This window comes from Ictidomys tridecemlineatus, chromosome 3 (genome assembly GCF_052094955.1).
Source record: "Ictidomys tridecemlineatus isolate mIctTri1 chromosome 3, mIctTri1.hap1, whole genome shotgun sequence".
Lineage (NCBI taxonomy): Eukaryota > Metazoa > Chordata > Mammalia > Rodentia > Sciuridae > Ictidomys > Ictidomys tridecemlineatus.
Window position 1 is genome coordinate 78,514,506 of NC_135479.1, and position 16,480 is coordinate 78,530,985.

At 32.8% G+C, this 16,480-nt stretch overlaps 1 protein-coding gene across 5 annotated transcripts in view; it reads left to right on the forward strand.

The window, feature by feature from the left end:
- The window catches only part of Atp2c1 (ATPase secretory pathway Ca2+ transporting 1), a 134,525-nt gene that overhangs the window by 62,815 nt on the left and 55,230 nt on the right, over positions 1–16,480 (forward strand). For all 5 annotated transcript variants that reach the window (XM_005327001.5, XM_078043296.1, XM_078043297.1 and 2 more), the window contains 8 exons: positions 56–172; positions 2,537–2,626; positions 4,971–5,006; positions 9,693–9,754; positions 10,198–10,306; positions 12,666–12,821; positions 13,752–13,820; positions 14,898–14,973. In XM_005327001.5, the coding sequence (XP_005327058.2) occupies positions 56–172; positions 2,537–2,626; positions 4,971–5,006; positions 9,693–9,754; positions 10,198–10,306; positions 12,666–12,821; positions 13,752–13,820; positions 14,898–14,973 (715 nt within the window). The remainder of the gene's footprint in view (positions 1–55; positions 173–2,536; positions 2,627–4,970; positions 5,007–9,692; positions 9,755–10,197; positions 10,307–12,665; positions 12,822–13,751; positions 13,821–14,897; positions 14,974–16,480) is intronic.

A 16,480-nucleotide genomic window follows, 5' to 3' on the forward strand; every position in this document is an offset into this window, starting at 1 on the left:
CTTCTTTTGTTCTGTGCTAACATTTTTGATAACTTTTGTATATAAAATTGAATAGGCTGATCTTCAGAATGGTCTAAACAAATGCGAGGTTAGTCATAGGCGAGCCTTCCATGGCTGGAATGAGTTTGATATCAGTGAAGATGAACCACTATGGAAGAAGTATATTTCTCAGGTAAGATACTTTGTTTCTCCTCTGTGTTAATTTATGTGGATTTTTTAAAAAATGTAGTTGTTTACTTTTGTGAGGTTATTTATGGAGAAAGAAAATAAATTTTAAAAAACATTTTTCTCTAATAATTTCAATATGTTAGCATTTACTGTTAGGCTGGAATTTCTGTAATTTTTAGTTTATAACTTTTAAAGGGTAACATTTTCTATACTAATAGATCACACAAAGATGATCTTGTTGGCTGTAATTTCCTTTGCAGATATTGAACATGTACTATTTTAATTGTAGGAATGCTAATAATTTTTAAGGCAATCATGGCCAGTTTAGAAAATTATTTAAGTTCAGCAATTTAAACTCTTAAGTGCCTGGGTATAAATTAGATCTTAGTTTCTTACCAACTGTATAATCTTCTTTAACCTCTGTTATAAAAGGCTATAACCTGTGTAGATAGTAAGCTATTTATAATAATATTATTATTCTAATCTTTTAGGAAAGACATTATAGGATTTTTTTAATAACAATTATGTTTATGTAAAAACTTTAACTAGCGGGGATGGTTTGCTAAACAAATAAGTTCTTTTTAGTAAAGAAAAATTCAATGCCTTTAACCAGCACATTTCTCCCCTGCCCCTTCTAGTAGGTTCTTTTTTAAGAAGATTTATGTTTAACTTTTCTAAAGGGTCTTGCTTGATAAAGAGCACAGATTTATCAGTCTTAACTTTGCATGTGAGTTTGTCTAAAGTGGCAAAATCGAAATTTTAGGGATTGAAAGATATTTGTGTATGTGTCTTATTTTATGGAATATTTTTTACTTTACATAATTGTATTCTCATATTTACCATAGTTTCATCTTATGTAAAACTTCAGAAAGTATTAACATAGTTTACTCTGGAAATGCTTTGAATGATTTTTATTTTTTCTTGTTACTAAAGCTAAAGAGCCTGTCTCTTGGGATTTCTGTGAAAATTAAACAGTACACATATAAGCATAAACAACAATTAACAGAAAATATCAGTTGTTAATCATAAAGTACTGGGTGACTCTTAACTCCTTTCACAGAACTCTGAATTTGTGGTTCCGTAAACATCTGTCTGGTGTCTACAGCCTACCAAGTGGTATGCTTAATTAGTACTATGGCACAGTCTTTTTAGCAGGGTAGAAAAGACCATGGGCATTGCTTTTAAAATGTGATGGTTAACAGCTACATTTTGAATAGAGTTTTATGGTTTACATAGTACATTTGTAATTAATCCTTATTACAAATTCCTTGATATAAAGTTCCATTTCACAAGGTGATGAATCTGGGTGATGATTAAGTTGCCACACAGGTGACAGGAATTGCATTGGGTCGTGGTTTGTCAGACCTTAACTATATTGCAGTTGTAATTTTATTTTGCTAGAGCAGTGATGTTTGCCCCACCCCTACCTTACTCCCTGGACTCAATTAGAGATTGTTTAAAAAAATCTGATGCTGGATCCAGTGCCTTGCAATTCTAATTTAATTGGTCTGGTGTGAACCTGGGCATTATTGGCATTTGTTACAAGTTCCTTTTGTGAGTCTCTGGTGAAGTAGTATTGAAACCACAGCAATGGAGCTGTGGCTTCTGTATTCATAAACTGTGATATCTAGGGCCTGGGACTCTTTGCTGGCAAGACTCTTTGTAACACATTTATTTTGCAACTTTGACAGTGATGTATCACTTTAGCATAGGAAAAACATTAAGGAGTAAGTCTAACTGGAAGAATTTGGGGTGGTTCTGTTAGTTGGCCTTTTAAGTGCTGCCTAATTGGATTGGTTATGATATGGTTCTGTTTCTGTCAAATAAAAGAAAACTAGCCTTGAGGAAAATCCTCATTTTCTTTTGTGAAGTGGATCTTAGTGTCTTTTCCTGGCCATCTCTGGGGGTTATACCTGTGGCATGTGCGTCAACCACAGCATTGTTATCTACACAAATTTACCTATTTGAGGAATGTTTAAATCACATGATTTAGGTGTTCTAACTTGTGTTTATCCTAAATCTTTAGCTTAAAAATTGGACTCAGCTTTTTCTAGATGCAGTAGAAATTCAGAACAGCTTTATTTATTAAATTAATATAATGCTAAAATACATGTATGGTATAAGAAATTGGGAATTCTTTGTTTTAAATGTTGATATTTTCTCTTTCTGAAAAGGAGCCACTGTGAAGCTTTTATATGTAATTAAATATAGCTTCCTTCCTTTTATGAGTAATTGAAAACATATAAAATAAACCAAATGTATATTCTCATATTTTTCAAATCATGTCCTTTTGAGCCTTTGCTGAGATAGTACAAAACTATCATTTGTGTAAAAACAGTGTTGAATTGCTATTTGTTTTTACTTTCAGTTTAAAAATCCCCTTATTATGCTGCTTCTGGCTTCTGCAGTCATCAGTGTCTTAATGCATCAGTTTGATGATGCCGTCAGTATCACTGTGGTAAGAAAAAACACATTTTAATTTGTTAACTGTGTAAAATTTTTTTTGAAATGAATTAAAACTTTCAGGTTTTTTAGTTAATATATGAATCTACTTTTAATTGTATTAGTCATTTTTGTTCATTTTTGAGATGGGCTCTCACTGTGTTGTCCAGATGTCCTTGAACTTGTGGGCTCAAGTGATCCTCCTATCTCAACCCTGATTTGGGATTATAGGCATGTGCCACTGTGCCTGGCAGTTGTAGTAATCTTCAGTATTGTTTAAAGGTCTGTGATTGGCACCTCTGAAAATTATTTAATAATAGGTATGAAATAGTGCATAATAATTTTCCAGTTAAATATAAAATTCCTTTTACTTTTCAGTTGAAGCTATTTGTACTAATTACAAACTAAAGCCTGACCTTTGGAATTAAAAACATTTTTTAACATTGCACACTATGTTTACTGTATACAATTTTATTATTTTCAGCTGGGTTATTATAGCTTTGATTGAATAATTTTTTTCTTGTACCATGTTTTATTGCAGTATAAAAACTTTTAGTAAGTTCAAGCATTTATTAAAGCATATGTGGTATGCTTAAGAATGTAGTGATATTAATGCGGAACTGTATTTCTTGAACTAATGCTTTTGGATACCCAGAAGTTCCAGAGTTTTGTTCCAGGGCTATGTGAGATTGAAACTATTTTAATAACACTAAAGCATTATTTTTCTTTTTACTGTAGACTTTTGTTATCAATGGCACAAAAATAATAGCATATAAAACTTTTAGAGTCTTGTTAGCATAAATCAGAGTTCCCAAATAATGAAAATATTGTTTCATTATTTCTCTTAAGAATGTTTTTGATAGAGCAGTAAAAATTAATTTTATTACATCTTGACCCTTGATTATATACCTTGTTTGAACATATGTGTAATGAAATGGGAAGTGTGATTAAACACTGTTGTGTATTGAAGTATGATGGTCAAAGGAAAGGGCAATGTGAAGTGGACTAGTTTTTTACTTGAAAGGATAACATTGTTAATGATAAAATTCAGGCTTTCAAACAATAATTAAAAATTCTGATAAGTTTTATTCAGTGTTCAAATAAATTCAAATAGCTTTCTAAAACATTAGACTAATGAGATTGCATTGATTTCAACAAATATGTGTAGTTTTAAAATTATTAGGAAATGAATCAACATTTAGAATATTTGCAGGGTAAAAGTTTGATAGAAGCTGGGTATGTTGGTATATGCTTATAATCCCAGTGACTTGGAAGACTGAGGCAGGAGGATTGCAAGTTTGAGGCCAGCCTGGGCAACTTAGTGAGACCCTGTCTCAAAATAAAACTAAAAAAGGCTGGTAATGTAACAATATCGACAAGTGGTAGAACACTCCTGGATTCAATCCCCAGTATTCCCCCCCACCAAAAAAAAGATTAAAAATGCAAGATTGAGGGCTGAGTTCGTGGCTCAGTGGTAGAGCACTTGCCTAACATGTGTGAGGCATTAGGTTTGTTCCCCAGCATTGCATTTAAAAAAAAATAAACAAATACATAAACTTAAGGTATTGTGTCCATTTACAACTAAAAAATATTAAAAAAAAATTCAAGATTGATTGATGAATTTTGACATAGTAGGTTAAGGAATGTGTCTTGTTGTGGTTTTAAATTCTGCATTTCAAATTACCTTTAAGTGGTGCCTATGAAGTTTTAGGCCATAGTAGCTAAGAAGAATATCCATAGTCATCTGGAATAGCTATTAAAATATTCCTCCCTTTTCCATCTGTTTTCTGAGACTTGATTTTTTTCCTATATTTTCTTTTAAAAATCCTCTCATTCTGCTGCTTCTGCCTGAACAGTATATTGCAGCAGATTGAATAACAATAATTAAGTCAGATATTAAATATAGAAAAATTTGACCTGAGGTATAGTGGATTAAATATTTTCCTAGGATGTGCAAGATCCAGTACTACTGAATGAATGAATGAATCTGCCACTCTTCTTACAATTGTTTAGAAAATACATTTTTCAGAAAAAAAGTTGTGTTGACATAAAAAAATTTTAAAAACAAATTAATAAGTAGAAAGTAATACCGAGTAATTGTAAAAGTATTAAAATAGGAAATAAAACCCACATAAACAAGCAGGTCCTCAGTTTGTGTGAGCCTAAAGGGGTTCTAAGATCAAAAAGTTTGAGAAGCTTTTTGGGGGGATGGCAAGCCATTGTTTGATTGTTTCCCCATCAGGCTTCAAAGCTGTGATTTCTTCTCCATCTGACATAAGTATTTAAAATATGTTATCTTGGGACTGCATATAGTTAATGACAGTGTCTGATTTAAAAGGTTTTTTCTTTGTTTTGTTTAGGCAATACTTATTGTTGTTACAGTTGCCTTTGTTCAGGTGAGTGAGTAATCTATTTTGCCAATGTAAAAATGATGTTAGTTATAAAATTAAAGACGCTTATGGTAATATTTATAGTTGTTGATGGTGAAAGTTCCTGTCCAACAGTTTACTTTTTGTATTTGAAGTAATTCAGATATAAAGAATTCTTCAAGGAAGTTCATGAGACTAAGGTATTTCTTTGGTATAGGTAGTGAGATGAAAAAAATCTGCTTTTTAATTTGGTAGTCTTAAGAATGGTTAAAGCAGTTGGGAGCAAAAGAGCACAGTAATATAAATACAATCCAGCAATAATTTAAAACAATTTTCTAATTAAAAAATCAGGCCAGGGTTTATGGTTTTATAATACTCTTATGTTTCAGTATCTAATAAAGACTAGATGAAGCAAAGAGTGCAGAATTAAATGGTCAACTTCTCAAGTATCATCTGAAGAAAATTTAGTGGATTTCTGTGATTGATTCCTTGAGCACAGTTTTTCCCTTTTATTTACTGAATTTATTTTCTAATCTTATTTTATTTGAACTTTTTTTGATAATTAAAATGCTTCTAAAACAGTTGGTGACCCCCCTCCCCCACACTTTAATATTCCATTCTTCAAGGGATGTTCTGATTTGGATCAGACCTCTTACTCTGCATAGCCATTGAAACATTAAAGAAATATGAGAAGCAGCTAAAAAACTATTATGAATAATGTAGAGATGATACCAGAATTTCGTATAGGCATAAACAGAAATGTAGGTTTGATTTTATGTTTGCTTAAATGTCTTCAGGTTTTGTAGATTTTAGAATAACATTTCCGACTCTTGATAATTCTCAGTTTTAACTAATATAGGGTAAATAAGAGTAGAATATTTACGTAATACTGTTTATCATCATGAAGTGAATGTTGTTTTGATTCCTAATGCTATATTTTGAGTGATTGTGATTATCTTCACATCTACAGTTTATTCCCTGGGTATATTCCCTGTCACTGTCTCAGTCTCTTAGACAGTCTGTAACAGTAAATTATTTGTTTTATAATATCTTAGTATAGAGAGTTAGTTGGAATCAGATTATTTGCAAGTTTTTGAACTTCATTAGGCCATTCTTTTGGGGGAGAATCTTCTTGCTTAGAATACATGTATGTTGCTTTGGGGCAGGTGAAGTTGGCTAGTCTAGCTTAGGTTATTCCAGTCTAGGTATCATTCAGGGCAACTATTCATTTGGCCAAGTGAGAGATATGACCCATTGTGCCAGTAAATGAAACTTCTTGCATCTTTAATAATGTGTTGGATGTATGAAATGCCCTTCTTCAGAAGAATTCCTACAAATATTACCACTCTATAATAGAAGACCTTTTGTCTTCTTTGGAAATAAAAAGCCCCTATCCTCAAAATATCCTGCAAAATTGCAGTTGTAACATAGTTGGTATGGAATTTTACAAAGAGATATTCTGTTATTTACTTTAAATGCAGTGGCTAAAACTGCTAAGTATTCTATGATGGGTTCATTTGATAGAAATCTCAAAAAAAAGCCAATCAAAATCCCAATGGCATTTCTTGTAGAAATAGATAAAGCAATCATGAAATTCATATGGAAAAATAAAAGACCCAGAATAGCAAAAGCAATTCTAAGCAGGAAGTGTGAATCAGGCGGTATAGCGATACCAGATTTCAAACTATACTACAGAGCAATAGTGACAAAAACAGCATGGTACTGGTACCAAAACAGGCGGGTGGACCAATGGTATAGAATAGAGGACACAGAGACTAATCCACAAAGTTACAACTATCTTATATTTGATAAAGGGGCTAAGCATGCAATGGAGGAAGGATAGCATCTTCAACAAATGGTGTTGGGAAAACTGGAAATCCATATGCAACAAAATGAAACTGAATCCCTTTCTCTCGCCATGCACAAAAGTTAACTCAAAATGGATCAAGGAGCTTGATATTAAATCAGAGACTCTGCGTCTGATAGAAGAAAAAGTTGGCTCCGATCTACATATTGTGGGCTCGGGCTCCAAATTCCTTAATAGGACACCCATAGCACAAGAGTTAATAACAAGAATCAACAAATGGGACTTACTTAAACTAAAAAGTTTTTTCTCGGCAAGAGAAACAATAAGAGAGGTAAATAGGGAGCCTACATCCTGGGAACAAATTTGTACTCCTCACACTTCTGATAGAGCCCTAATATCCAGAGTATACAAAGAACTCAAAAAATTAGACAATAAGATAACAAATAACCCAATCAACAAATGGGCCAAGGACCTGAACAGACTCTTCTCAGAGGAGGACATACAATCAATCAACAAGTACATGAAAAAATGCTCACCATCTCTAGCAGTCAGAGAAATGCAAATCAAAACCACCCTAAGATACCAACTCACTCCAGTAAGATTGGCAGCCACTATGAAGTCAAACAACAACAAGTGCTGGCGAGGGTGTGGAGAAAAGGGTACACTTGTACATTGCTGGTGGGACTGCAAATTGGTGCGGCCAATATGGAAAGCAGTATGGAGATTCCTGGGAAAGCTGGGAATGGAACCACCATTTGACCCTGCTATTGCCCTTCTCAGACTATTCCCTGAAGACCTTAAAAGAGCATGCTACAGGGATTCTGCCACATCGATGTTCATAGCAGCACAATTCACAATAGCTAGACTGTGGAACCAACCCAGATGCCCTTCAATAGATGAATGGATTAAAAAAATGTGGCATTTATACACCATGGAATATTACGCAGCACTTAAAAATGACAAAATCATGGAATTTGCAGGGAAATGGATGGCACTAGAGCAGATTATGCTTAGTGAAGCTAGCCAATCCCTAAAGAACAAATACCAAATGTCTTCTTTGATATAATGAGAACAACTATGAACAGAGCAGGGAGGAAGAGCAGGAAGAAAAGATTAACATTAAACAGAGACATGAGATGGGAAGGAAAGGGAGAGAAAAGGGAAATTGCATGGAAATGAAGGGAGACCCTCAGTGCTATACAAAATTACATATAAGAGGTTGTGAGGGGAATGGGAAAATAAACAAGGAGAGAAATGAATTACAGTAGATGGGGTAGAGAGAGAAGATGTGAGGGAAGAGGAGGGGGGATAGTAGGGGATAGGAAAGGTAGCAGAATACAACAATTACTAATAGGGCATTATGTAAAATTGTGGATGTGTAACTGACGTGATTCTGCAATCTGCATTTGGGGTAAAAAAGAAATCTCAAAAAAAGGACAAAACATTATAAAAAGCCCAGTTTCAAATTATTAGGTCTAGTTTCTTACATACATGTAACTCGTTTCCCCTAAACATCTTTGAACCCAACAAAAAATTCTGTATTCAGAAATTGAAAGAACTTTCTCACAAGATATTTTTATATTCAGTCGAACCAACCATAATGCTTTGTCAGAAAACTCCTTTCAAAAATGTATCACAAAACAATGTTTTATCACTTTAGTACTTTTAATCTGTGCTTAGGATAAGAGTGCTTTTTATATTCTTTTTGTATATTTGCTTACCCTTCTATCTCTTTCTAATCCCACCTCCCTACACTATTTTATTCCTTCTTGGCCATACAAATGACTTAATTGTTTTTTATGGTCATTATAATGATACTGTCTTTATATAACTTTGAAAAGACAAATAAAGATTGGTAGTGTCTGTGTGATTTATTACTGGGATTTAGGATTGGTGAGTGTTTTCTGGCCTTTTGTGGAATTTTTGGTTAAAACTTTAAAATTCTTTACCATCCTTTGTGTATGGGGTTGGGATTTGTAATTTTCATACAGCTTTGCATTTTCATTTTAAGTGTGTGATGAATGTGAAATTATGGCTAGTACTAGCACTGTAGCCATTTCAAAATATTCCTCACCTTTCATTCCTGCTATTATCTCTCTGCCTTTTAACCTTAGGTCAAAAGGTTGGTGTGCTTAGTGCAGACAAGAGCCCAAAAGTAACAGGGATGTTTCATGAAGCAAGAGTACTAACGGAAGGGCTGTGGTTGTAGCTCAGTGGTAGAGTGCTTGCCTAGCACGTGTGAGACACTGGGTTCCATTCTCAGCATCACATAAAAATAAATAAATAAAACGAAGGTAGAGTGTCTGTCTACAACTAAAAAAAAAGTACTAATGAAAACATGGACTAATTACTAGTCCCTTTCATATGATTAAAGGAGTTGGGAAGAGAGTCCATCATTTTGGGGTCAGTTACATCTCACTCCTTGTTTATCCTCTGTTTTTTGTAAACAAAACTTTTTCTTTAAACCACTGCAGGTAGCATATGCATCTGTTAATGGTACATATAGATAATCATTTGTGATTTCTTCGGTCATTGCATACCAAGTGTAAAATTATCTTAATTATAAGCGTCACTGATCTTAACTTTTTAATGATTCTTTGGACATACAAATCCGTTTTCAGTTTCTTCTAAATAACAAATAACCTTAGGTTTACACCCTGAATATTAAAATGTAAAATTGGCAGTAGTTAATTATCAGAATTGTTTGATTGGTATAATGTTAATATGGGACATTTTTAAAGAATATAAGCACAAGTCAAGTAAAAGATAAGAATTGGGAGAAATTTTAAATAAACGGTTGAGATATTTAAGTCTGGATGGGATATGCTTATAGGTACATACATATTTGCATTTCTTTATAAGCATTTTTATGAATATTAAGTCCTGCTTTTTTTTTCTTTACATAGGAATATCGTTCAGAAAAATCTCTTGAAGAATTGAGTAAACTTGTGCCACCAGAATGCCACTGGTATGATCCTTTTTTTCTGAAAGAGATTTCCACCCCTTTAAGAATAGAAATTGAGTGTGACTAGTACAATATCCTTTGCAGCCCCAGCTTTGACTAAACATAAGGAAGAAATGATTAATCTGACATGAAAAATTCTTGTTTTGATCAGTATAGCAAAATTGCACTGTTTAAAGTTCTAATTTTGATATTCTTGAAACATAGCTTTATTCAACAGTTTATTGTATGTGCTGCTGAGCACTGTTCTGAGCAGGGTAATGAAATAGATCCACATGATTTAAGAAGGTTTCTTTGATTTTCATGTTTTACCCTTAAACGACTAGTCAGTTTTCCCAATGATTTTTCTATCATTTGAGGTTTTTTATTAATAAGAGCACACAAACATCAGTGGCTTGGCTTTTTTTTTCCTCTAAAAACCATGGTAATTTTTCTGTTTCATGTTACAGTGTGCGTGAAGGAAAATTAGAGCATACACTTGCCCGAGACTTGGTTCCAGGTGATACGGTTTGCCTTTCTGTTGGGGACAGAGTTCCTGCTGATTTACGCTTGTTTGAGGTAAGTTTGAGGATGTGTTTATGAGAAGTGAAAATAGTGGGTGTCAAAGGATAAAAATTAGCATTTTTAAGGATTAATACATTATTGTTTTCAAAAACTTGGTGTTCAAGTTTAAATAGTGGCAAAGTAAACATTTTTTCCCCTTAAAATATATCTGTCTCTCATACATTCTTTTGAGGTATGCATAAGCATATATTTATGAAAACCTGTGTTTTAGGCACTCTGGGAGACAAAAAGAGATGATAGGACTTTTGTAATTATGGAGTATACTATATGTGTATGCAAATTACTTATTATAAAATAAGATAGAATTTAGTAATTAAGAAAAGTTCATTTTTCTCATTTAGTTGAAAAGAACGCCTCAGACAACAACATGGCTTTGGCAGTGACAAAAAGAGTAGTACTGAACAGAGAGAAGATAGTGGAGCAGCTGTATTCAGATCTTTGTGTTTACCTAGCATATGAATATACCATGGAGGTTGTTATCTCCACGGTCTTTGTAACTTTTTGCTCCCTTTGCCTGAAATGCTTTCTCCCTCTCATGACCCTCACCTTTGGAGTCCTCATGTCTGTCTGGGCTCAGCAGAAGGGTTACCTTCTTTTGAGGAGTGTTCTCTTTTATCTGAAATGTTGCTCTGTGCGTATTATACTTGTGTTTTTTTCCTACTTGATAGTATAGATTTATGCTTGTTTATTTTTAGAAACATTTTCCCGTTAGAATAATAGCTGAGGATAAGAACTTTGTTTAATGCTGATTCTCCTACTATATTTGATACCACAGGGTACATTGTAAGCACTAATAAATGTTAGTTGAATGAATGAATGAATGGCATTGATTAAATCAGACCTGTTTTGTTACCGAGATGGGAGGAAGGAGAATCTGAACCAATTTTTTATAATTATTTAAGACTTAAGTTTTTAAATGCTTATTAAAAAGTGAATATTTCTTCATATATTATAGCCAAGCTTTATATATGTAGCTAAGCTAGTGGCTGCCTCCCTCCTGCTCTATGTGCTTTTTTCCTCCCCCCACAAAAAGAGAAAGAAGAGGGAAAATTTGAATAGTAAGAATTCTGTATAAGAATATGAGCTTACCTAGAATAACAGTGAGAATGCCCAGTAATTCAGTTGCTCGAGGTTCATTTCTTTAGTTTCCTTTCCAGGATTTAGTCCAGTGTGTAGAAAGATAATATAGTTAAGTATTTGTTGGGTAAGTGAATTAGCCTGCACAATTGTTAAAATCATGAACTAGCTCTTCGTTTCCCCCAAAGTGTCCTTTAGACCCTTGAATAAGAGCTTCTGACATAAAGTTCATTCTCAAACATGCATTAGAATGGAGGGTTTGTAAGTAGTCTGTTAGGTTTACTTTCCTCACCCTTGGTTTAAGGTACAATTGCATTAATAAGCTCTCAGGTGGTAAAAATGATACTGGTTCTACTGCTCTTGCTGAGAACTTCTGCTATATTCCCCATGAGCTGAATCTTTCTAGTTTATTGAGAGTTTTGAGATATACTATATTAGGGGAAACTGTTTAACTTTTAACTAATTATTTGCAAAACTAACTTACTCTCAGTATCCTCCCTTATATGTATGTATCTACCTATCTACTAGATTACACATAATGCTTGTTATAACATGTTTGGAAGATATTCTTCTGTGGTCCATACTTTTAGAAACATAGTCCATATCTGCAGCACTTTCTATACATAAAATGATGATTATTTGTGTGCTTGGGTAGGTGAATATTTTATTAAGAGTGAAACCCTCAGAATTGGACTGTGTTGCAGAGTGGGAAGATACATTCTCATATTCATGATCTGCATGGAAATATTTATGAACGTTTTTTGTTCTTATATAATTTAATTTGAAATAATATAGGAATGTATAGCAAGAAGAATTTTAAGAAAATAGAGTGCTAAGTGATGAAATGATTGTCTCAGTGCCTTTTTAAAAAACCTTTATTCATATACCTCTTTTTATCATGATTGGCTTTAATCTGCCAAACAAGTTTTCAGAACTTTAGGGCATGATTAAACTAGGTAATGATGTTTTGTCATGAAAGTTGGGTTTTCTCTAGAAAGAGAATCTCAGCTGTGGTCTCTGTTTCTCTCATGGTATTTTTAAGTTTAGGCTAACCTAGTCTTATGGTAGAGCATTCTACTTCGTATGTCTCAAGTTTTATTGACCTCATTTAAAAAGTATGATTGGTTTTGGTCTTTTTGTTGTAGAGTAATGGTTAATGACACAAGATGAAGGTAATCCATGGAACTGGGATATTTAAGGAAGAAGTAATGGTTACAAACTCTTAAGATGTTAAATGAGAACAAACTTGAATTTATGGAATGTTTTGTTTTCTAAGGCTGTGGATCTTTCCATTGATGAGTCTAGCTTGACAGGAGAGACAACACCTTGTTCTAAGGTGACAGCTCCTCAGCCAGCTGCAACTAATGGAGATCTTGCATCAAGAAGTAACATTGCCTTCATGGGAACGCTGGTCAGATGTGGCAAAGCAAAGGTAGTTTTCTTGTTTTTTTTTTCCCCCCTAAACAGTTCCTTTGTTTTTACCATTTTCTTAATTCTTTTCTGCTAATTTCATGTGTATTTGTTTTTAAAATAGCAAAGAGAAAGTATATTGACTCTAACCCTTGTCAGCTATTTGTGAGATTGAAGAGAAGCTATGCCCCTGAAATGCAAATATATGAAATATATCCATAGTTTTGCCATCTGTTAGATCATAGGCCTTATCTGTTCCTTTTTGTTTTGTTTCTGTAGTTCTGGGGATTGAACCCCACAGGCCGTATAGACCCTTTTTTGTTTTTATTTTTACATAGGGTCTCACTCATTTGCCCAGGCTGGCCTCAAACTTGTAATCTTCCTGCCTTAGCCTCACAAATTACTAGGATATTATAGGAGTATTTTCCGTTCATGGCATATCTGTTCCTTTTTATAGATAAATAGTGGTTTCATGGTTATGTTCATTACTAGTTAAAAAATTTTTTAATTTAGTTAATATGGCTATAATGTTCTGACTACATAGTGTTCACCTAATTACTGATCAATGTCAACTATTTTGCTCTCTGGATTCTAGTACTGCATGAATATAAAAGGTACCATTGAGTAGCATAGGAGGGGAAATAAGAAATTACCATTAAGTGTCTGAGTATAAGACAGATTTGAATTTTATAAATATTAATATACATAAAAGGGGGTCATAATTGAGTCAGTAATAAGTTTAATGAAACGTTTATTTACAAGGTTTGTGTTATAATGGGTAAATACTAATGATGATGACATAAAAAATTTGCTAAGGGAGCTCTTGGATGTGTTTTCAAGTCTATGGATAGTCTTTGAAGAATGGGACTAAAAGTTTTTTTTTTTTGTATGTTTTGGATGAGAGAAATGATTATATCTGAATGCAAATGAATTTTTCTGCTTTTCCTGTTAGGGTATTGTTATCGGAACAGGAGAAAATTCTGAATTTGGAGAAGTTTTTAAAATGATGCAAGCAGAAGAAGTGAGTACTTAATATGTTGATGATGCATTTGTTTCAATTCTGAAATATTTGATCATTAAGTAGAGGAAATGAGAATATTGGTGGATTCTTGTGTATACTACTGAAAGCAATATTTTGTTATCACTCAGATGTCTTTGTTTAGAAACATAATTTGGAAGCTTATAATAAGTAGGTCCTAAATTTACAATGTCAGTATTCCAAAAGATTTGATCTTTATTCATTATTTATAGTAGAATGAGGTTTATAGTCATAATTTTTTTAATAGATAATGCTCTTTGTAGAAATTGGCTTTACTATGTCAATTTTAAAGACTACTGTTTTTTTTATTTGGTGCTGGGAATTAAACTCAGGGCATCACATGTGCTAAGTATGTGCTGTACCTTTGGATTACTAATTATTATGTTATTGTGTACCTCAGAACATAGCTTCTATTAAAATTTCTATCTACATAATTCCAGGTTTGGGGTGGCAGGAGAATTGCCAAATAAAGGAACATAGAAGATATTTTTGATGAAAAGTATTAAAGATGCATTTTCTCTTTTAAAATGCTTTTTATGTATAAAAAAGGGAGTTGTGTTCTGTAAATGTCTTATTCTTCCAAAATCTGGATTTCTCAAGTAACTTGTAAGACTCAATTTGTGATACATTGTAGAAATCCATTCCAAGGAAGTTAGCAATCAGGGATCCTACAGGATAAAAAATCTGGGATGTTTGTTGATATAGGAAGGAGAAAAATTGGAAGTGTAAGGGAGCTAGCTGATGGTAATAAAGTCCTGGAGAAACATGTAGGAGAGAGAGAGAAGTTTTTTCCTCAGTGGGAAGCATAGAGAGTGGATCTTTTAAATTAAATAGGGTTTTAAAAATCAGGAGTTTTTCCATTTCTTACTGTGTGACCTTGAGTATCATTTAAAATCTTAAGCTTCAGTTTCTTTAGTTAAGGTGGTAATATTTAGCTTATGGGGGAGTTCTGAGGTTATTTTTTTGAAATGGGTATGTCAATCCCTTAGCAGAGTTCCTAGCACCTGGTAAAGTATGTTAAATTTAGCTAATTATAGTGATACTCTCTAATTTGTCAAGGCACCAAAAACCCCTCTGCAGAAGAGCATGGATCTCTTAGGAAAACAACTTTCCTTTTATTCCTTTGGTATAATAGGTAAGAGAAGAGTGAGTATGTATATATTTTATTTTTACTCGGGCTTGCTTTTCTGAGTGTGAAGGGTAGAGTTGTTATAGTCATATTTATTTGCTTTCTTTAATATTTTTTTTAAAAAATTATAAAACCAACCCTGAACCATTGTCTTTTTCTACAGAAAACAAATGGGAGGGAGGAATGAACTCTGTAATTTCTCTAATCAGCATTTCTGTAAATATTTTAGTATTACTGTGATAGCATTATTTTATGGACAGGGCTTTTTTGTTTAACCTATCCTGTCATAAACATCTTGTCATCAAATGGATGGTTCATCTAAAACAAATTTGAAAGGTGGCATAATGTTTGATTTTGTGAATTTATCAAACATCTTTTTAGACATTTCTTTAGGTTTTTAATTTTTTAACATACACTTATAATTCTTAAGTGCCGATACTTCATTATAAATAACTCTTGTTTCTTTAGGACACATGTTTAGAAGTAAAGTTATTAATTCAAGAGTATCCATGTAATTTTAAAGCTTTTTGTCAACTTTGACTTTTGTCATTAACTTCACAGGTGAAAAAAAATACTTTATTTTGTAGTTCATTATTAAAGAAACTGTATACTTTGTCAGATGTCTGTTGAGTCCTTTTATTTAAGTCCTTTTGTTTGCAAGGCATTTCTTTTGTCCTGTCTTATGGCTTGAGTTAGATTGGTAGCAGCTTTTTATATAAGTAGGATATCAATTATTTTCTTGCTTAAGTTTCAGTATTTTTTCCCCTAATCTTAAAATTGCTTTGGAGTGATAGATAATCTACTTGGTAGAAGGGAGATATAATTGAAACATTCTTTTCCTGAGTCTTTTAGCACCCTTTTATTGATGATTTCTGCATTAATGGTTTCTGCTGTTTTTCTGTTCGTAAGGACTTGCTAACTCCATGTTTATAAGAATGTTTATAAACAGTGTTTTATTATAGTTTTTCTCTTGTTTATTTATGACCTTGCTAGGGTTGGAACCCAGAGCCTTGCACATGCTAGAAAAATGCTTTACCTTTGAGCTACTCTTTATAGTTTGTATCCCCTTTATAGTTTTAATTTTTGATACTTAATTTACTGTTTTATTTAAAATTTATTTTAAAATTATAAAGCTGCTGGAAGAGGTAAAAATTTTTTACTCAAGTTAATTTTTCTAGTACCATTAATTTTATAATCCATTCTTTATTCAATAACTATATTTTGTTTATGTATTATTTTTATTTTTATGTGGTACTGTGGATCAAACCTAGTGCTTCACACATGCGAGATAAGCACTCTACCACAAGCCACAACCCCAGCCTTCAAATGACATTCTTATAATACATTGAATACGTGTATTAATTTTAGAGTCTCATCTTTTTTTACTTTTCTACCTTTTTAATATTATAGCTATCTTAGTGTTTTAAAGTCAATAGTGCAATTTAAAGCAATATTCATGTTATATAATTTCAGTTATAATTCTTTATTAATGCTGTTTTTCTGTCTTTATATT